Here is a 23,113-nt window from a genome sequence, read left to right as displayed (position 1 = left end):
TCAACCTGGAGCTGGGCTGCCGTGAGTCGCTGGCGACGGCGTAGGCTGCAGCCCCTGCGGCAGTGGGTTGCCATAAGCTACCGTGTGTAGCCAGCAGCCAGCGTGAGCAGCCAGCAGCCGCCGTGAGCGGCCGTCCAGAAGCCGGCGACTGATCTGCCTCGCCTGGGAAGAGCGCAATGATGGTGCCAACTTGGGCCAGTGAAGCAACGTCCTCCATAACTAGACTGAAGAACAAAACGACAGCAACTTGTCTGTTCCCCTTCCCCGATTTCCCCAGCACTGTTCCCATCCCCCCAATTCCCCAATAAAAATCTTTAAAAAAAAATGCAGAGAGGACAGAAAGTGTTCATATTCTATGCTATTTCATGTTGTCATTTTCATATAAGCTTGTGTGACTTCTGGAACCTCAGGCTGGAAGGCTCCACATTGTTAATGGAATTGGATAAACATGAGTTAGAGATACTGTAGATTTTCCTCATTGTGGATCAGCCTTGAGAACACAGGTTTCACTCCTGGTGGGGCTTGGGCATTTGGAGATTTTTAAATGCTTCCAGGGGATTCTAATGTCCAGCCACCTTTGAGAATAAGAGGTGAGGGAAGAGACAGGTGACATCTAATCCTCTTGTGCCCTGCAATGCAGTTAATTAGGCAGAAAGAAGGAACAGAAAGAACCTACCCTAGCCTGCCTTTTGCCGAAAAAAATAGAGCTTTAGCTCCACTTAACCCTGTAGGGCCCGAGTGGGAAGGGAGATTGGTGCTCCCGCCTCCCTGCTGCTGCCCTTGGTTGGTGGGCTGCCAAACCCTAAGGACCGCCAGCCACCCCAGCAAGCATTCGCCAAGGTGATGCAAAATGTTCACAGGAACATGCTGTTTCTACATTCTCCTCACAACTAGTTCTGCTCCTGTCTCCCGAGGAAAAGTAACATCAGGTCCATGTGCCAGCTTTCTTTTCTCAGCAGAAAGGGTTGATGGTATTAGTTGTTTGTGGCACCGTTTTCGGAGGCGAGCAGTGACCTCTCTCTCTGTCTCTGTGTTTTGCAGTACAAAATCGGACAGCTGTACATGATCAGCAAGCACAGCCACGAGCAGAGCGACCGAGGGGAAGGAGTGGAGGTCGTCCAGAATGAGCCCTTTGAAGACCCTCACCACGGCAATGGGCAGTTCACCGAGAAGCGCGTGTATCTCAACAGGTAAGTGGTGGCAGTCACCTTCAGGCTCTTACCACACAGGAGCCCCTCCCACCTGGCCCCGTGGCCAGACTGAGGTCGAGGCAGTGTCTGGAATGAAAAGGTGACTTAGAAAGTCATTACATATGCCCTCCACAATCACCAGTCTAGTTCCCTCCCCAGAACAGAATCCCCTGTGCCCCCAACTGCATTTCAGTAGGAGGAGCTTCCCTTTTATCTTTCCCAGTCCTTCAGTGACAGGTTAGGGTGAAATCTGAGCTTAAGGCTGGAAGGTCTTTGTCTTCTCCCTTGGTTCAGGATTAGCAGAAGAGAGATGGCTTTGCCTGTAAGGTGTAGAGAAGTGTCGAAGGTGGCAGTGTATCACTAGGGTCTTAATTTGGTAAGGTTTCCACTTAGCTGCCACATGACCCCTCAGGTGTCTGCAAAGGGAATTGACAAAGTGAACCTGTGACCAAAGTGATAATGCAATGCTAAGGTGATATCCACTTCTTAAGTGGACCCATCCTTCCCAAGCTGGAGGCTGTCACCTCTCCTTTGGAAGGGTAAAGAGTGGAGGGTTATAAACCAGCACTAATCAGGGCTACCATTTCTGCTTTGCAAAATTTGTTCTTTAATCTCTTGCTACTTTCTTATCACTAATGGTGTAATTACTTATTGGAGCTTGTTTGGTCTCCTTCCCTCCCTATGCCCCCCTCTAGCCCATTTCCTATCATTGACTTCATTTCTGGGTCAGAAATTTGTAGCCACATGCCATATGGAATGTATTTTATTGAAAGTAGCTCTCTATTCCAGTGAACCAGTGGATGACCAGTCTGCTATCATTTCTGTGAATACTCTTCAACCCCACGTACGGCCTCTCCTGTTGGCCCATTTGTGATTATTCAGAAAGCATTTCCAACATAATAGTTGAGCAGTTGTCCCAATTTACCCACTGGCACTTGTGAAGATTTGTCCATTCTCCATGCCTTGACCATCGTCAGATATTTCTAGAAGGAGCCATATTTGGATTCAACCCTTCTCACATAGCCTCCACCCTCTGAAAGGCTGAAGTGAACTATTGCTTCTTGATGGGGAGTTTGGGTCCTGTCACTAGAGTGTGTGGCAGTCTTGGGCTAATACCCTGACAGTTAAGGCCTTGGGCTGATTGAACCAACGTGTTTTAATCTGCCCAGGGATGCAGTACCAAGGATTACCTGAGTCACGATGAAATGCAAATTAGATCGATCCTGTTCATCTGCTGATAGCTGTGAATTCCCAGAATTTGGAACCAGTTCATCTCTCAAATTTGGAACCAGTTCATCCCCCAGCCAGCTGTTAATTTGCAGGAGTAGCTGAGCTACAGGGCTTACCTGGGGATGACCCTCTTACAGAGACGGGTTTCTCAGGATGCTGCTTTGGCCTTGTTAATGTGGACAATGTCGTTCAAATATAAATAGGAACCATCTCTGTAGAGCAAAGAGAAGTGAGGGAGATGCAAGAAAATAGATACGGACCTACAGAAAATTTCATTTCTTGGCAGCCAGATGCATTTTTCCAAGCTATTGCCTGAAGAATGTTCTTTCTCTACCAAATTTGAGAAAAAATGTGAAAAACTTTCTAACTTTTCCTGAAACACAACAAGAAGTGTCCGGCTGTCTCTGTCGCGTCTGTTTTCTCTATCAAAATATATTTATTTTAAAAGAGAATAATAAACATAAGTAAGAGGGAAATTTGTTATAAATAGAATATCTGGATTTCCAGGAATAGGAACGAAAAAGATTAATGTGGCCCTTCCCCCCACACCTCAAATGACAAACACAGGATGAAATATAACAATGTGAAGCTGAGTTCAAAACAAAGAAAGGGAAATCCTCAGGTACTAGAAATAAAGAGGAAACTCAAACCAGAGTGGAAAGCAGACGAGCTAATGCTAAGGAGGTTGGAGGATGTCAGAACCAAGTGTAGGCGCCGATATCCATCCAGAGGGTGACAGGCCTATGAGGGGACAGGAAACGTGGCCTTGGCCGATGCAAATGGAGCGTTGGAACTGAGAATCATGCATAAAAGTTGTTTTAACAGTCAAAGACAGAGAAGTCACTGCTCGAAGACGCATATTTAAAGCACTACTAGAGGATATACTCGAAGTAATAAGAAATTGAACCCAAAGAGGAAGGTGAGCGTCTAGAAGTAATAAAGAAACTGGTGCACATCTGGGCAAATCTGAGTGAGCATAGAATGTTGTGAAAATACTAATAATGAGTAATTGGGATGTCTGTGGAATTTAAATAATAGACAATAGTAATAGAAAAGGATAGGAAATATAATTTTAAAAAACCACTCTAAGTTGCAAATATTGTTTAAGAAGAGGGAGGTGTTGATTAATTTAAAATTCTTGAAGGCAAGTGTGCGTATTCAGGATGAAAATGCAACTCTAAAGGAGCAGGACAACAGTATATAACATCCAAGAGAAAAATTGATCAATTCAATAGAAGGCAGAGGAAAAACAGAATCCTATAAAAAGCATGGTAAATAGAAAAACATACATTTTGATGGTAAGATAAATTGAAATATATCAGTGGCCACAATACAGGCATGTGAATTAAATCCTAAACCTGAACCAAGATCAACAAATATATGACAACACTGACAAAACCACAAGGAGCCTAAAGTTGTAATGGGAGATTTTAACTTATTGGTTTAATAAGCTGAGAGATCGAGTAGATGAACAATTTAGCAAGCACAGAGAAGATGTCAACAACAGAATGACAAGCCTGATCTAGTGGACATTAACATGTTCTAGAGCTAATGTGCTTTTCAAACACATGTGAAAATGTACAAAAACTAATTAACTACACACTGGTCAGAAATCAATCTCAACACATACCAGAAAATCAATATCATGTAGATCGTGTTGGCCGATTACAAAAAGAAATTGATAACAACAACAAAATGAACTTTTTCATCATATAGAAATGGAAAAATTTCTAAATAATTCATGGGTTGCAAATGTCAGATACTCAGGTTTCCCAGCCGCCTTTACAGCTAGGAGTGGCCAGGTGACAGAGTTCTAGCCAGTGAGATGTAAGATTTTTCCTCCCTGATAAAAAGAGGAAGATATTCAAGAGAGGCACGATCTGCTTCTATGAAAGGGAAGAAATGGATGGTGACTGCTGGGAAGGCAACTATAATAATAGTTTCTACCACATGAACCTTGGCAGCAAAACTGAACAATAACAGTACAAAAGGGAAACTTACAGACCCATCTCAATTAAGAACATAGATGTGAAAATCCTATATAAAACATTAGCAAATCAAATATCTCAGAGTGTAATAATAGTAGGTCATGACCTGATCACATTTATCCCTGACTGTTAACATCAATATGAGAATGCTACACGATTATTGGGTGTAAAATCCACGTACAAAAATCACTAGCACTATTATACAGCAAGAACAATGCATAGAAAATAGAATTTTTAAAAATTCCATTTACAATGAAAAAAGAAACTTAAAGTTACCCAGTAACAAATCTACAAGATATACAACATCTTTTTGGAGAAAAATTAAAAACCTTAGTGGATGACATTTTTAAAACTCTACACAAATGGCAATATTCATGGTTGGGAAATACTGTATTATAAAGTTGACATCAATTCCAAAATCAATTATAAATTTAATGCACATCTAATAATGAAAATTCCAACAGTGTTGTTTTTTAAGTAGAATTTGAGAATATAATCCTAAAATTCCTATTTACTATAGTTTTATAAAGAGCCTTGATATCTGGTAGGGCTAATCCTTCCTATTTATTCTACTTTTCCAAAACTGTTCATATGAATTTTAGGATGAGAAACCCAAGTGACGTGAAAAATGACTGAAGAAACCAAGAACATTTAACCTAGAAAAGCTAGATAATGGGTAAAGCTGGATAATGACATAGTGAGGTGGGAGAAGAATTAGGCCTACGAAGTCTGTAAGCCCTCAGGAGGACCAATCGAAATAAAGACCAATGGGTGAGAATGCCAGGAGAAAGGTTTAGGCTCCGTTTAAGGAAGAAATCTCCTTTGTATGTAAGCCCTCTGAGAGCTCAGCAGGATGCCTTGTGGTCAGTTATGCTGTCACTGGGGGTGCTTGAGCATGAATGGGACACCCACTCATCATGCAGTCCTCAAACAGATTCAAACATCAAATAGACAGTTAAACTGGACAACCTTTCACATCCTTTTCAACCCTCATTTTCTATGCTCAAAGCATGTTTCAGACATTATCCTGACTCTTCCAGCACACATAAATGAGTAACCAATGAAGCACAGGAAAAAAGCACTTTTCGTTCCCTTTGTACAAATCTAAACTAGATCCATCATTTTATAATTTAAAAGGTTCTTGGCATATTTGGGAGAATATGGGCACATGTCTTAGAACCAGGGAGAAAAAAGGAAAAAATTGTTATGTGACATAACTATAAAATGGTATTTCCATAATTGTAAAAGAAAACCAGACCCATTATTTTGCAATTACAAACTAGAGTTAATCCATCTCAAGTTGACCCATGTCCTGCATGTACAGGTCATGGGACTGCCATGTTCATGAGGCTGCTTCATAATTGTAATTCATTAAATGGGCATTTATTGAAACTGTGCAACAAATTGTTCAGGTATTGGGGGGAATTCCTTAATACATAAGATATGGCCCCTGCCTTCTGATCAAAGTAGGGTCCTAAGCTGACTGGTTTCAGCGTTTGTGAGTCCATCTGTCCATCTTGTGAGTGATGTTAGGGAGGAAAACTTTTCCTCAACCCTCTTAGGATTAGTGATTGGGGCCCTGCGAATTAAATGGAAACTTACACATTAACAGGAGAAAAGAAATGTTTATTCACATATGTATGTGAGAACACCTAGAAAAATGTGACTCAAATGGATGGTTAGAATTTGGGGACTCACATACCATTTTAATAGGGGAAGAGGAGGGGAAGAAAAGGCACTTATGGGAAAATGGATGACTCTTATGAAAAATAAATGTCGCCTTAGGAGAATGGATGGGAGATATGATAGCTTTGTGATAATGTCTGTTTAGGCGATTTCTTATCTGGGTGTTTTCTTCTTATCTCCAGTGATAGGAGTCAATCTTCTGGTTGTGGAACTCCCAGGGAGGGGATTTATGACAGTTGAATTCTTTTGGGAGGTTCTACTTTTAGGCAGATAAGGGGAGTTCAGAGAAAGCTTCCTTCTGCCACTGTTGATTCTAAACTCTCTGCAGCTTTACATAATCCTTATTCCACAGTAGCGGTAGCATATTGTAGACACCCCTTCTCTGGCCACAGGGAAGTGGGTCCTGAGAGTTGGACTGACAGTAGCTAAGATGTCCCAGTGCCTACTTAATAATTTGTACGGAGAAAATATCCTTGTCCTATGGACCTGAATTCATGAGCTGGCGAAGTGAGCCAAATCACACTCACTTTGTGAACTGCTTTGGTGACTTATTACCCAAAACAACTATCAGAGAGACTGGAAATACTTAAAGCCTGTTTAGTCAGGACCTACTCTCCCTGAGTCTGTCTTGAGCAGAAAAGACATTTCGTGGAAGGATGTTAGTGGCCCACAGAATTATCTGGTGGCTTGAGAATGGGCAGTGTCAAGGGTCCAGGAGCTGCCGTGACGACAACCATCTTTAAGTAGAATCCGACTTTCATTCTGCCATCACCACCAAGGCTGCCATGGGTAGGTCCAGATTGTCCCTTTTTTCTTTTCTATCACTTGCCATGGAGTTGACAGTCCCAGCCCCAGCTACCACTGGGTGGGGAGAGGAACTTTCAAACTGTGTTTCAAAGCACTGAACCATTTTATATTCCCACCAGCAACATCTGAGGGTCCCAGTTTCTCCACATGATCCCCGACACTTGTTATTATCTGTCTTTTTTATTATAGCCACCCTAGTGGGTGTGAAGTGGTATCTTGTGGTTTTGATACTACTAGGCGTTTCCCTAATGACTAGTGATGTTGAGCATCTTTGCATGTGCTCATTGGCCATTTGTATATCTTCTTTGGAGAAATGCGTATCTATTGAAATCCTTTGCCTATTTTTAAATTGAGTATAATGTATTTTACAAGTGCCATTTATGCTTTTATTACTTGCTCTCCTCTCCCGGGGATTATGAGGTTGTTGTGTCCGCTGGCTCTTCCTACATTATTGGGTGCACAGGACCTTCTGGCTAATACATTTAGGACGTTGCATTAGTGCTAATCCATTCGTACATTTGGGGGTTGTCCTTGGGCCTTTGGTCCAGTTCAATTCACCAAATAAATGGTATTTCTTGGCTTGTCTTTAAACTGGCATCCAGGGAAAAAAAGGCAAGATACTAATCAAACTCTGGAATAGTTTGGAGCCCCGAATTACATGAGGGTGCGCTTTTCTTTAGTCCCCTTCTCTTTTTACATCATCTCTAGCATCTCTCTAATCCTTTCCCACTGAAGCCCATGAGGAGAGGGAATCGGGGTGAGGGAGAAAAGATGGAGCCTATTTTTAGGCTTGTTTTTCAGTCATGAAGTGTCATGTTCTTCCCCACCAGGGCTGCTGGATTAATTAGGCTGTGCTGGCAGCTGCCAGTCAGGGAGGATTGCCAGCTTCTAACAGTGATTCTGCCTAATGCCTGAATCGATTTGCACGGAGAGAACATTTATCTGCTCTGTGACCCTTGCCTTCCAGAGTATCCTCCCTGGTTTCTAATGGCTCTGGACAGGAGAAGGTGCAGCTCCTGCAAACCATGAATCCTGTTTAATTGGACAAGCAAAGCCACCAGCGGGACTTCTTACCCACCAGCTCAATGGTAGAGCCATTGGTTGTCATGGGTCTTTTTTTCACATTTCCTCTTCCTATTCTCCCAGGTCTAACCCAGACTAAGAGTTCAGTGTCCAGAGCTCACGTGGCTTTTGGAGAGCCCACTGCCTAGGCAACAGGTCATAGAAAAGTGTCAGAGCCAGGGATTCTGACCTAAGAGCTTATTTCCATGCTATTTTGCAAGAACCTTCATAATTACTGTTGGCTTCTGATTATCCAGAGAGTCTTCATTCATGCAGAAAATATTTCTTGAGCATCTGCTGAGTGCCAGTCACCGTTCTAGGCTCTGGGCATGCAGCCACGAGCAGAACAAAGATCTCTGCCCTAGTGGGACTTGCTTTCTACTTGGCAGTGACCGACAATGCACATGGTATACAATAGCCATGGCTAGTGACAGACAATAGCCATGACATATGAAAACATTATCTATTTTAGAATATTTAATCTTCTCTCTATATACTGAATGTGTAGATATTTAATATAACATTAAATACATTTAATTAGTAATAATTATTTTTTTATATATGCTGGGAAAACTAGAGCATGTGAGGCACTTCTTTCCAACATGCTTTTCAGTGCATTCTACTTATTCTATACTGTGCCCATCTCAATCCTTAAGAACATGCCAGGCGTCCTCATGTTGACAGACACTCCCGCCTCCCTGCTGCCCCCTCAGTGACTCCCATGGGAAATCACAGAACCTGGCCTCTTAGGCCTGGTTAGGATCTTACAGAGCATCCAGTCAAGTGATTTTCCACCTTGGCTCTGCTTGACTCTGACGGATGATGTGGACATGTGTGGACCTGCTCCTCTGTTCTTGACAGCGTGCTAGCCACGTTACGCTCATGCTGTCCACGCAGAACCCTCCAAGGACCTGCACCTGGCTGGCCTCCTTTCCTGGAGTCTCAGCACTAACTTTCCCTTTAAGTAGGGAGACTGGTGGTGGGATCCAAGTTTAAGGGCTTCCCGTGGCTAAAGCCTGGTGGCCCTGCCTCTCATAGGTGATCGCTCTGGTCCGGAAACTGCTCATCTCTCTGCTGCCCTAGAAAGAATTAAATGAAGAGCAGAGCTAAAGGCCAGCCAGAACAACCATTAAGAAGAGTCAGTGAATACATTACAACAACTGCAAAAGACATTTAAAGTCCTCAGAAATGACTGCATATGGAAGCGGACAGGAACCATTAATTGACTCTGATCCAATAATTGCCAAATGCCAGGGTTGGGCACAAAGAAGAAACGAAAGGTCAGAATATCCCTCTTGGACCAGCGGGAAGTGAGGACATGAAGATAGCTTAGTCCTTTTAAAAACCATTTAAGTGAGCTGCAGTTACTTGAACATGATCTTAGCATCGACATTGACTGGTCTCAGGCACGCTGTGCAGGGGGAAATCCCACATGAAGAACTGTTCTCATGGACTCGAAAGGACCCTTTCTGCCGGGAACGTTTAAATCCAGAATTTCCAGTTAAGACCATCATATTCTGATCCCTGTTGAGCAAATGAAATTAGACTCCATTTAGACCACATTTGGCCTAATGATGTTCACTACCTCCTGAGGCCAAAAAATATTCCCCAATGCGCATACATTGCAGAGTGAGATTAGATGTCATGGAGAACCTGGTGATAATCTGGATTGTAAAGCGCCAGAAGCTTCTAATGGAGGTGTGGTGTAGGTTTCGGTCCCATAAATCCTTTATGAAATAGATAAACACTCTTAACCTGAGACCAGTTCAGATTATGCCTGCCTGGGGAGCCTTCTTATCAGGTCAGTTGTGATTTAGGGAAACCTGGGGGATTTATGAGAAGGTGGCACGGACGATGTCCACTTATGTCCAGGGCTGGGTTTCTCAGTCTTGGCACTGTTAATATTTTGGGCCAGGAATTGTTTGTGGTGGGGGCTTTCTGTGCACTGTAGGGTGTTGGGCAGCACCTCTAGCCTCTACCCGCTAGATTCCAGCAGCATCGCTGTCCCCCCAAACTCCCCATTCATGACCACCAAAAATGTTTCCAGACTGTGCCAAATGTCCCCTTGGGGGGGGGGCAAAATCTCCCCACCCCCTGGTTGAGAACCCCTGCTTTACTTGTGACCATCCATCCCAGCTTGCCCAGGACTGAGGACTTTAGCACGTGGGACTTTCAGTGCTCAAACCAAGGACAGTCCACGTAAACTGGCGTGAGTGGTATCAATAGGTTTTAGTTCACACTAAAGTTTAAAATAAGAAACCAAACGTTTTGAAAAGTCTGTCTTTGGGAGGCACTGATGGACAGAGGCCCTTTGGGAAACACAGTGTCATCCCACATCAGCATGTTTTCTGATACCGTAAAGCAGCGATTCTCAACCTTCCTAATGCCGCGACCCCTTAATACAGTTCCTCATGTTGTGGTGCCCCCCAACCATAAAATTATTTTTGTTGCTACTCTATAACCGTAATTTTGCTACTGTTATGAATCGTAATGTAAATATCTTTTTGTTTTCCGATGGTCTTAGGCGACCCCTGTGAAAGGGTCGTTCGACCCCCAAAGGGGTCGCGACCCACAGGTTGAGCACCGATGCCATAAAGGCTTTAGAGACAAACATCCATGTTTCTCTTCAGTGTCTCAAAAGCCTGAGTCATGATTAGATGGGCCATTGGGAGGTTTGGTCCTGGCCAGTGGACCAAGCGGACATGATTCAAACCATGGCACCTTTCCAGAAGAGAGGTTCATGTTTGACACCTAGTAGTGATTTTGAGTGACAGACTTCTCCTTAGAATTGGAGGCTGTGTGACAGTATACATCATGAACGTGACAGCAACACGGGACTAATTTAATTCCATTTTTGTCTGCAGCCCCGAAAAATCATTGCCGCAGGGAAAAATAAATTTTTCTTTCTCAGACGAAAATGATTTGAATACAATGATGTGTACTCAGGGGAAATTGAGGTCTGAGAGAAAAGTCTGTTGGTGGGCTTAACAATATTTAAAGTAGTGTTTTCTGGAACTTGTTGCACATGCCTCCTGCACCTGGCCTGGTAAATGACTTAGACCAGAAGGTCTTTCTTTCCAGACTAATTTAGAAAAGTCACATCAAATCGTACCAGCCATCTTGCCTAAACGATTGTGCTTTTTAGGGTGTCTCCTTGGAATGGGTAATCGATTCTAGTGCTGTGTATCCTGCACAAGTTGGTGAGTGAAACAGCTAAAATAAGGATTCTAGACTCTACAGAGTCCTGACCATTTATAAATAGGAAAAGTCTCAGTGTGAGTGGAAAATTGCCAGTGGCTTTCATCTTCCTTCCAAAAAATGATTGTTGCTTAGAAATGAGCTTCGGCTGGGAGGCTTTTTAAATGATACAGGGAATGAATTATGGACGGAGCGGGGCTTGGGTCTCACAGTGCTATGCGATGAGGAGCCTAGTGAATCTGGGGAGGGGTGCAGTGTAGGTGGAACCCCACCCCCAAGGAAGACAGTGGAGAGTGGGCCCTAACGCTTGTAGAGCATCATATATGTACTCTGTCTAAGCTAAAGAATACCTAGCACACTTTGGGGAGATCCTCCAATCCTGTTTCCATCCATAAAAAGCACAAGAAAACCACTAGCTTGTGAGTGGAACCCACTTCTTCCCACACTCTCCATTACTGGCATTATTGCTTTGGGGTTGGGGGCAAAAAGGAGTGAACCCAGGGGAAGTGTTGCTTATAACCATTTCCCGCAAGCAAGCCCACTGCAGTTGTCCCACTCTAGACGTTAGCCCCAGTTACACTCCACCTTTCAGTGACTGAAAGAATAAATCATAGGCAGAAGCTATAAAAACCCCTGTCAGGAAGCAGCGCCTTCCTGGGGAGCAGTGTGAACGTAAGGTAAATGAGCAGTTACTGCGGAGATGATTTTATAGGAGTGAGACATTTGACGTTAGAGCAGCAAGAAGAATTGTCCTGTGAATTATAAAACTGCTCCCTCCTCCACCCTCCTCACAGCCCACCAGAGAGCAATGGTCTTCGTTGGACACTCAGCCTAACTTCAGGGAGCTTCGATTTCCCCGTTTTTGTTTTTGTTTTTAACCCTGATAAATGACCGGAGCTTTGGGTTAGGCCTGGCCAGCCGTTGAAAATACATATTTGTCTTTTAAAAAGCAGGTCCTGGATACTGTCAGGAATAAGAGAAACAATTTGAGAAGACATACAAGGTACACAGTATTTTACTGGCTTTGTTTGTCATTAAATTCCATGTCTAAGAGAGACTGGGGATTTGGGGTTCCAGCAGCGTGATGCCCTCCCCCTCCTAGTTGTATCAGCTTGGAATTCAAAACTGCTTCGTGGTGTTCTTTATTGCCAAATGCAGCCCTCAGGAGCTCAGAGTCTGCGTCATCTTCCTGGGTCTGATGTACTGCGAGACATCAGCGTCCCAGACATTAAGCTGTACGCACCAGACTCAGAAAGAAACAAAATGGTGGCATCTGGGAAGACAGAAAACCCCAGGGTATACTGCTGGAGGGGGAATAAAATCACGCAGGCATGTTGAAGGACTGCATACTGCTATGTATTTAAATACAATATTTAAGGAATTCTCTGGGCCTGTACTGTGCTGTAGAGTTTGCCGCTGAAAGGAACCAAAACAAAACTTAATTAGCCCTTGGTTTACAAAAGGTCTTAGGACCTATGCCCTTGGGTTTTCTTTGTTTTAAGAATTTGTTTTCTGCAAACACCTCCGTGGGGCCCTGCTCCGGAGGCATGGCTCTGTGACTGTATTTGTTTCTTCCGAGGGCTGCCGCAACCAGTTGCCAAAAACTGGGTGGCTGAAAGCAACACACATTTATTCTCTCCCAGTTCTGGAGCCCAGAAGTCTGAAATCAAGGTGTTGGCAGTGTTGGTTCCTTCTGGGGGCTCCAAGGGACAGTCTGTTCTGTGCCTCTCTCCTGGCTCCCTGTGTCTGTGGCAATCCTTGGTGTGCCTGGGCTTGTAGGTGCCTCACTCCGAACCCTTCCCACGGCAGCCTCCCCTCTGTGTGTCTCTGTGGATCAAACCTTGCTCTCCTTTCTCTTATAAAGATACCAGTCCCTGGAGTTAGGGCCCACCATCAATCCAGGGAGACTTCATCTTGACATCCTTAACCTCATTACATCTGCAGAACCCGTTTTCAAATAAAGTTGAATTCACGGGTACTGGGAGTTAGGTTGTGGGTACATCTTTACAGGGCACCCAAGTCAACGGACCCGTCATCAAAGGTCTAGATTCTGTTTCTCTTCGCATCTCTAACATTGCTACTCTCTGTTGCTTTAGTCCATTTTCAAAACTTCACTCATATGGATTGTTAAGCTGACACCTGGCTCTAACATTTGCCTCTGTCCCCCCACTCCCTACCCCATATTCAGGCTTAAACATCCCTTCATACCACATCTGCCATATAGCTCCTAGGAGACAAAGGCCAGGCTGGCCACACCCTCAAAATATGGCACCTCTAAGGCATGAATTCCCATGACCTTGTAAGTCCAATCAAAGAGGACAGGCTCAGAATCCTATCCAGTCCCCCACACGAGGCTGTAACCTTTTGTCTTCACACATTTGAAGAGCACATGAATACTCACAGAAAATACTCAAGACCAGAGAGATGGGGGGAGGGGTAGCCGCAGAGAGAAGAGCTGCCTGAGAACTCCCCTGATTGCTCTAGCAGTCAATTTATCCAGAAAGATAAGGTAGCACAGTGAGGCTCTGGACAGACTCTGATTGACTGTTTTGTTTTGTTTTTCTTTCAGCAAACTGCCTAGTTGGGCTAGAGCTGTTGTTCCCAAAATATTTTATGTTACAGAGAAGGCTTGGAACTATTATCCCTACACGATTACAGGTAAGTCCTTTGTGCACCCAGCATGTCACATGGAGCAATAGGATATAACAGTAGTCGGATTTCACTGATTTAGGGTTTGTTATCCAAAGCAGGGGCTAGTGGGAGACCCCACCATCTCCCTCACCCTTTGCCTTCATCCTTTTAGGTCAGTGCTCTTTTTGGGGAGGAGTGGGGTGGGTATTAAAGCTAAACCATTCCATCTTCCTTCTTAAAGTGTTGTCATAAATAGCATTTGGAAGAAGGAATGAGAAGCTCATTTCTAAAGGTTTCATTATCCTTATTTCTTTCTGATTCCTCAGTAACCCCCAAGTAATTTGGGGGCGTGATTTGTTTATAAAAAGTTGTTTATATTGACTTGTTTATTTTACAGCCCTCCCCCCACCCCCAATCTCCCAAAACACCTTGGTTATAATTTATGTAAAAGATTCTGTTGGGTCGCACTGTCCCAAAATGGATCCTTTGCAGTTGGATGATATGAAAATCTGTTAGATTACTTTCCATCTCACTTGTAATGGAGTGATGCCCTCTATGCTGACACTGAACCACAATAGAAACTATGGTCAAAAAGTTTTGGTTCGGTTCCTGCCCTCAAGCACATGAAAATTCCAGATCCTGCTTTTGGATCATCGTAAGCTCTTCTTATTGGTTATGAAAGCTGCTTTTCCACTTAAAAGGTTTCCTGTGTGGTTAATGAAATGCTCTACTGGAATTATTAGTCGTTAAGTCTGCTTTTATAATGCCAGTGCTTTGGGTTTTAATTAGCCGCAAACCTACAGGCTCATTGAAGTTTGTTTTAACAATCCTTATCAGCCCCACCACCAAAATATCATATGAGTTTCAAGAGCAAGCATAGAAACATTTAGTATTTATGAAAGTTTAATTTTGGGAAGGTTCCTGTACCACATTTTTAATAATTACAATGTACCAGTATTTGTTAGTTCTGTGGTTTTATGTTACATATAAGTATGGTCTAAATCATCATTTTTATCTCTCTTTTTCTTTTCCCTCTTGTCCAAACGAACACCTGGGACCAGAATACACAGTGAGTTTTATTTAATCATTTTTAAATATTCAACCTATAATCAGTGGAATAATTAGAACTTCCCTTGTACTTCTCATCTTATCAATGTAATAAAACATATAGAGGAATAATTCAGAATCAGAAATATTTAAATGTCGGCTATTACATAGTTATATATAATGCTGTAACTTAAATATTCTCTTTGTTCAAGAATATGAATGTTAATTTAAAATGCCTTGAAAGTCACTTTACATAATTAACTTTTGCTTGTAGTTTTAAATAGCTTGACTGCTCTACTTGTGATAGTTAACTGTAATAGCAGAATAGTTTCTAGAAATGTGGTACTAAAGAGATGATGGTGCTTATCTATGGAAGATGGGATTAATATTTACAGGCTGTAGCCTGATCCCATATTAGAGAACCTTGAAACTAATAGAAAGACGTACATTGGACAGTCTCAGTGGCTTGATAAAAATCATTTAATTTCTTCTGTCCTAAGAGCCTCTAAGTCATTACTTACACTTAAAAAAAGAAAAGAAGACCCTATAAAATAGTATTTTGTGGTGTTTTCATTCGGATCATTTCCCCAACGGCCAACTGTCATTAACAAGCAAATGGTTAGCTGAGCTATGAGGGAGTTGAGTTTTGGGTCTTAATCAAAATTGCCAAAGTAAAAAGAGATGGTGAGAAAGATGGAGGGAAATGATTTTTCATGGCCTTGGCATGAGCATGGTACCCTGCGTATGCCTAGTAGGTGCTCAAGAAATAGTTATTGAAGGAATTAAAAAATTGGGGGACAAAACATAAAGAAGTTAGTTATAGTTGTATAGTCTTATACTTGTGCCCTTCTGTTTGACTCTTTAAGTATTACTTGATCTCTTCTAGGCCCTCATTATTATTAGGCTTTGTTTTTGTTTTGTTTTGTTGTCAATTCTTCCCTAAAGCAATCCTTGGGGTAGTTTCCTAGGGCTGCCATAACAAAGTACCACAGGATGAGTGCCTTAAGACAACAGAAATGTATTCTTACAGTTCTGGAGACTAAAAGTCTGAATCAAGTTGTCAGTGGAATCATGTTCTCTCCGAAACCTGTAGGGGAAGAGTCCTTCTTTGCCTCTTTCTAGCTTCCTTGGCTTGTGGCAGCATCACTCCAAACACTGCCTCTGTTTTCACATCATTGTCATCTCTTGGTTTCTATGTCTTCATAATGCTTTCTCCTCACTGAGTCTTTCCCCTTTTCTTTTCTTTTCTTTTTTTATAAGCTGAGCCATCCTGCCACTTGTTGGCAGCGCAGCGGCTGCTCAGCTCAGGCCGGGAATCGAACCGCTGTTGCTCCGAGCTCAAAGTCTTGAGCGAGCTCTTAACCAACTGAGCCACTCAGCCGACCCTTCTCCTTTTCTTATAAGGACACCAGTCATATTGGATTAACCATCCACCCTACTCAGTATGACCTCATCTTAACTAATTGCATTTACAGTGACCTTACTTCCAAATAAGATCACATCCCTGAGGAACTGGGCTTAGGACTTCAACAGATAATTGGGGGGTGGGGGGCACAATTCAGCTTATAACACCATCTTTCAATTTTTGGTTAACGTTCATTTATCAAGCACCAACAATGTATGAAACATGCTAGAAGATTTCATTGAGCAATAACCCCTGCCCTGGGGGTAGTTACAACCTGGGAGTCACAATCTGATTCTAGTCAAAGCCTTGGAGTCATCAGCGAGTCATGGGTTTTTCTGGAGATTTTTATGAGTGATGGGACAGGCCATCACTCAACTCAGGGACAGGCTGGCACCAGACCTGCCCACTGAGCTGGGAGAACTCTGAAAGGGGCTGACAGCCGAGGTTCAGACCATAGGGCAGAATGAATGGCATGGGGGAGTCAGCCAGACAAGCAGTTGCAATGCAAAGGAAGTGCCCTGGCCTCTGGATTGGGGCCTTGAGCTTCAGGCCCAGGACTGCAGTCCCCCTGAAGTGGGGGTATAGGCAAGAACAGGATGCAGCCATCTTACAGGTCAGATGGGATAATCATGAGATGCTGGGGTGATAACGTAGCCAGCTTTAACAAGTAAAAATACCTACTGTCCTGTTAAGTTTGCATTTTCAGATTAACAGCAAATAGTTTTTAGTACAAGTATGTCCCAAGTATCTTATACTAAAAGATGCTCATCTCGTATTTTATCTGGCAGTCTTTTGGGGGGAAGGGTGGCAGTGGGACAGAAGTGGTCTCAGAGACCAAAGGACAAAAATCAGGTTGTAATCACTTCGTAGATTATATAAATGCCTAACCACTGTGCTGTACATCTGATATTAATATAAAATAATATTGCATGTCAACTATAATTATAGGGCCATGGGATGTAAAGTACAGCATAGGGAATATAGTCAATGGTATTGCATACCTGTGTACGATGTCAGAGGGGTAGCAGACTTGGGGGGATTATCACTTTGTTAGGGGTGTAGATGTCTAATCATTATGTTGTTTTTGTACACCTGAAACTAATAATAAAAAAAAGTCAGGTTGTAAAGACAGGATACATTGGTAGGTCAAGGGCGAGGGAGGAGAGAGAACTGTGTAACTCAGGAAACTGTTCTGCAGGCGATGTGCCATGTTAACACTAAGGCCAATCAAGTGACTGGTCAGAACAACATCAGCACTTTCCTCAGTTAGGATTGGCTCAGGAAGTGAAGTGGATTGAAGTGGGCAGAGTTGGAGAAAATAAAGTGGGAACAGATAACTATATAACCGTCAGTATTTCAAGGAAGACCTGTGCTAATTGTCGCCATTGAAGTGCCAATAGGGGATTGTAAAAAGGAGAGAGTCTGCCTGGGGGAGAGATGGGAAGGTGTTTTGAAGAAGGTGGGATTTAAGCTGGACCTTAAGAGTAGTGGACCTCCCATCTGCAGGCACCTGCTCTGTCTATGTCTGCTCGGGATGCATAGCAAAACACCAAACACTGGATGGCTTGAACAACAGACATTTGTTTCTCACAGTTCTGGAGGCTGGAAGTTCAGGATCAAGGATTGGCTGATTCGGTTCCTGGTGAGGGCCCTCTTCCTGGTTTGCAGAAAACTGTCTTCTTGCTGTGTCCTCACATGGCAGAGAGAGAAAAAACAAGCTCTCTGGTCTCATTAGAAGGTCACTAATCCCGTCGTGAGGGCCCTACTCTTATGACCTCATCTAAATCTAATTACCTCTCATAGGCCCCATCTGCAAATATCATCACATTGGGGGTTGGGGTTGCAACATATGAATTTGGGGGCCGGGACACAATTCTGGCATAGCATGCTCATTCTAGGCCCAGTGTGTAGGTGATGTCATTGGACCCTCACCACTGGGACACAGGGAGGCCAGGTCAGGGCAGCTTTAAATGTCAGGTCAAGGTCTGGATTTAATTCTCCATAAGGAAGCAGCCTTGTTCCTAGCTAATCCATATTTATTTTCCATCTCAAATCTAGGACAGCTTTTCTTTCCGTCTCCCAGGGACTGGAGGATTTGGTTTTTTCTCTCTCTGGCTGCAGGTGCACTTCCTCCATGGACTGGGACTCAGCCATATTCTCATATTCGCTGCCCACCACAGCCCAGGTGCAAGAGCCCACTCTTCCCTCTGACTACAGGGGTCTGCTCCCAGGATTTATGACAGATGGTTTCAATTGTCTTCATCTTTTTTCCTGTGTGAAATGCTTTTTCACTGGGCTCTTTATCCCCTGATCCTTTAATCCCAAATAACTCCTCTTGATGTCATCCCAAGCTTCCTATTTTCTGTCTGTGTCCCAATGCAAACTTCCCCACTGCCAAACTCCCAACTCGAGTCACCAAGCCCTGCCCTCCGTCATGGAGGCAGAGGGGCTCTTACTGCTCCGGACAGGTGTCTCTTCATAGGATTAGCCCAGAGCAGTGTTTGTCTGTTCCTAGGATCCCCTAGATCTTATCACTGACTCTCCACCCTCTTACTGAGACCTCATGCTGCCCTCATTTGGGACAACATCTAGCCAAAGGAACTTCCTATTTAAGGTCATCTAGAGCTTCGACATTATCACAGTTATAAAGACGTGAGAGCTTTTTCATCACTTGGAGTGGCTGTGTGTGTTTAGGATTATGTGCAAATGCCATTTGCCCAGGAAATGGAAAAAAAAATATCTTTAGCTGGGTTGTAGGAGGAAAAATCTTAATTATACAGCAAACAAAGAACAACATGAGGACAATTTTCCAGAGGACGGACCATCTAACCCATTCTTCAGAACCTGCTGGTTCTTCTGAAGTTTGTAAAGTCACAAAGGAAGGTGCCTCAGGCGACTGGCTGCCTTCCAGCATCGCTAATTTTGTTTTTCTGGGACTAAAAAAAGGCAGCGCTGGAATATGAACACAGCTCAGCAGCATCAATTCAGCCTCGGTAGTAATGAAGGAGAAGAGAGATTTTCTTCTCATTTGTAAGAATTTGACAACTTTAGCTATAGTAAGTCAATAGGAGTGACCTAGATTATACAGTTGCTATATATATTTTATTGCCATGACCATCCCACTCCACCAAAATATCTTTTAATGAGAATCCGCAGACGAGGGGAAGACAAATGGGAAGTTAGTTAGAATGGCTGGCTGTTACCCAGGGAGCAAAGGTAGCCATGGGCTATCCAATGTTACCCAACGTTTTAATTATGTAGTTAAAAGAGATAGAAAATGTAAATTGTAACTGACCAGGGAGAAGGAAATGACTCTTGAATGAGAACCTCAGACAACATTGAATGCCGGTGAGAGAAGGGGCTGTTCAGGATGGGTTTAGTCAAACTGGGGAAGAGTCAAGATGGCTGCTGACAGCTGAGAATGGGTCGTCAGTCACCAAAGGTGAACTCAGGTTATCGTCCCAGGAGTGGCAATAGAGAGATTGTGGTGTTTTTCTGAAAGCAGCTAACTGTCCTGGGTAGGAATTTCACGCACAGTCTTGGCCTCATCAACTTCCCTGATAGTTGAAAGAGCTGATGGATGGGGAAGAACCTCTATTCCTCTTAAGCCTTCTCTTCCTTCGTAAGCTCCCTCTCCTCCACCTTCCACTGAGTCCCTGCCAAGCGTTATTACAAAACTAGGAAATTGCAAAACTAGGAAATAGATACAAGTACAGGAAAGATATATTATTATACTACTCGTTTGAAAGGAAATTAGAGGACAATCTGGCCATCCCAACTACTATGTAAGCTAAGAGAATGAAGGCCCCTAAGTGGGACCTTCTCGGGGGTTATGGAGACAGGTAGGGATGGGAGTTAGACGATTAGGAAATAACTTTTATCTCCACATTACAATTAACCCTGAATATCCAGGGCAGTACATAATGGGGGGTGGGGGTGGGAGGGCAAAGTGAAGTATTCCTTCTTAGAAATGGAGTCGTGGGCCTGCCGAATGGCGCGTTGGTTGAGAGCTGGCTTGGGACGCTGAACAGCAGCTCGACTTGGAGCTGGGCTGCCGTGGGTCACCGGTGACGGCGTAGGCTCCAGCCCCTGTGGCAGTGGGTTGCCATGGGCTACCGTGTGTAGCCAGCAGCCAGCGTGAGCAGCCCTCAAGCCGCCGTGAGCGTGCAGAAGCCGGCGACTGATCTGCCTCACCCGAGAAGAGCGCAATGATGGTGCCTACTTGGGCCAGTGGGGCGACGTCCTCCACAACTAGACTGAAGAACAAAAAAAAAATGACAATTTTCTGTTCCCCTTCCCCCAATTCCCCAGTGCTGTTCCAATTCCCCAATAAAAATCTTTTAAAAAAAAAGAAATGGAGTCGTGTGAGCTGGGACCTGTTAAAGACCAGGCCAAAGAAACGATCCTCCAGTTGGAAGCACTGATGAGCAAGGTGGCAACTGGGCCAGAAAAGTACCCTCCCAGAGAAGATGGTTGAAGTCAGTGAAGACATGGGTCACGGCATGAGACTAGTGTCATAAGTAGATCCAAGCACAAAAATCTTCAGGGTTCAAGAGAATTTAGATGACAACATCCTAGAAACATTCATAAGAATCATGAAGATGGTGCACAGCCAGTTAAGTAAGGGAAACACTGGTTAAACAGATTTTGTTATTGCAGGACTTCTTAGAGCCTTTACTATTCTAACATACAATGTCAATCTCCAAAAGGGAACTGTAGTATATGCAATGCTTTCCACACTTATTTGTCCGCGGGACCTTGCATTTTGCAAAGCCAGACTTCTACAACTTCGGGGAGCCCCAGAAGCTTCTCTCAGGGTCACAGCCACTATGTGTCCACTAAATAGGCCAGTGGATCAATTGTACTTCAGTAAATGTTGTTTTCCCTTCAATGTCAATGGGCTGATATGTTGCCTAAAGTTTACTATTACTCAGATACCAGAGTTTTCTGAACTCCCGAAAAAAAGGGGAAAAAAAAATTTTTTTAAAGAATCAGGTGACACAGAGCCTATAGGTTCTTGTTTTAAGCAAAGCCCATTCTGTCAGACCACACAGCAAAGGCACCAGCACATTGGGATGACAACGCAAGCATGCGTCCTGATTTCCTTCAATTTAGAAAAGGAACGGGTTGTATGGGTGAACCGGTTGCAAACCAACGAAATCACAGATGTGCCTTGGTCCTTGTGCAGGACTGGAGGAACTTGGCCCACATCTCAGAGCCCGGTCGATCGGTGCTTGGTGAAGCAGGAACCTTGGAACAGCCAGTGTTGTTAATCTGATTGATCCCATCTCCATTTGCTGTACCTGTTCCCGATCTCGTCTTTGTACGTCAAAGAAAATTAACTCAGCCATTTTGGGGGACGGGAACAGGAGCTAAAATATGCTTCTCTACCCTAGCAGAGCATTTTTAAATTGTTCGCATTTTTTTTTAACATCATTCAGAACAATTTTACAGAGGGCCATGACCAGAGGAAAAAATATTTGTTTAAAAGAATTTTGGATAGAAGATTTTCCTAGGAAAGTCTCCTTTCCGTTTTTGTTTTCTGTTTTCTACTAGTGGTACTGAAAATTGGATTTCTCTTCTACAATTTATTACTGTATATGGAGTTTGGTTCAGTTCAAGCTGGTGAGGTCAGAATAATACAACTGGAAAATTGCGTAGGGCAGATTTCTTTGTGTAAAAATAAAGTAAGACATATAGAACTATGGTTATATTAAAATAGTCAATTTTCACGATTCAATAAAGTGAATGCAAAATTGCCTCTTCTCTTTTGACCTTTCTAGTCAGTAAGATACTTTGAGCTACACGATAATATACATTTTAGTGAGGAGTTTGCCCAGTTGGTTAAGAGGGTGATGCATACAGTTTTAAACTGAGAAGGCTTATATAATCTGAAGGTTTCCTACCTGGCCATAGACCAGCCTATATTTGTGAAGTCACTCTAATTTGTTCCCATCTCTATTATTTACTTGCGTTTCTTTTTCATTGGCTGTGGTGTGCCTGTCTCTTTAAATTCTTGTCCTGCCTTTATTGCGGGTAGCTATCAGTATTCCCAAACACCTTCTGCTTATTTCTTCCTTGACCGGTCCAGCCCTATATAGTATGGGCCTGAATTTAGTTTCCCTTCTCGATTTTCATAGAAGCGCCCGTTGCAAACCATGTCCCCATTGAGAAAACATGCTGTTTCCATTCATGTCTTTGCTCCCTCTCCCTTCTGGCCTTGCTTCTCAGTGAGCTGCTGTTACTCAGCATGTCAGAGGATGGGACGAGGCTCCATCGATGAATGAACAGAACCCTTAGTGTAGGGTGCAGGCTAATGAGAAGCAGCGGAGAGGCTGACATTCATTTCCTCGCCGTGGGTTGGAATATAAGCAGCTGTTTTTCTGCTCCATTTCCATGCTCTGCCTTCCACACACGCCCTTCCTCTCATCGTCCCTCACTTCTCCTTCCGGTCCAACCGCTCTTCTTGGATACATTTTTCTTCCGATGCAGCCTATATTTTGGAATTCATTCTGTGGTTGATCCTCATGTAGTTTTTTACTGAGAAGGCTTTTCCTCTGAAGGTTTCCTACCTGGCCATATGCCAGCCTATATTTGTGAAGTCACTCCAATTTGTTCCCGATTCCCAGAAGAGGGTAAATCCTAAACTCCTGACCTGACGGGGAACATTCTGGACGTACGTCTCCTGTTGGTGAGATGTGGAAACATTTGCAAATCCAGTTTTATTAATGATTCCATCTCCAGCTGAAATTCCCTGTATGGCCTTAGAGTACATTTAATATGATAACAATGAATGTAGTACCAGGGAATCGATGTCTTCAGGGGAATTCCATTAGAGAAAAAGTCAAGTCTACAAGGTCTGAAAATTA

General features: G+C 43.4%; 1 protein-coding gene across 3 annotated transcripts in view; it reads left to right on the top strand.

Annotated features, from left to right (window-relative positions):
- PITPNC1 (phosphatidylinositol transfer protein cytoplasmic 1) overlaps positions 1–23,113 on the top strand; it is a 248,986-nt gene that overhangs the window by 128,285 nt on the left and 97,588 nt on the right. For all 3 annotated transcript variants that reach the window (XM_019637713.1, XM_019637715.1, XM_019637714.1), the window contains exons 2-4: positions 1,042–1,190; positions 13,731–13,819; positions 14,854–14,861. In XM_019637713.1, the coding sequence (XP_019493258.1) occupies positions 1,042–1,190; positions 13,731–13,819; positions 14,854–14,861 (246 nt within the window). The remainder of the gene's footprint in view (positions 1–1,041; positions 1,191–13,730; positions 13,820–14,853; positions 14,862–23,113) is intronic.

This window comes from Hipposideros armiger, unplaced genomic scaffold (assembly GCF_001890085.2).
Source record: "Hipposideros armiger isolate ML-2016 unplaced genomic scaffold, ASM189008v1 scaffold_34, whole genome shotgun sequence".
NCBI lineage: Eukaryota > Metazoa > Chordata > Mammalia > Chiroptera > Hipposideridae > Hipposideros > Hipposideros armiger.
Note: the sequence above shows the minus strand (reverse complement) of the source record. Positions and strands in the feature narration are given on the sequence as shown.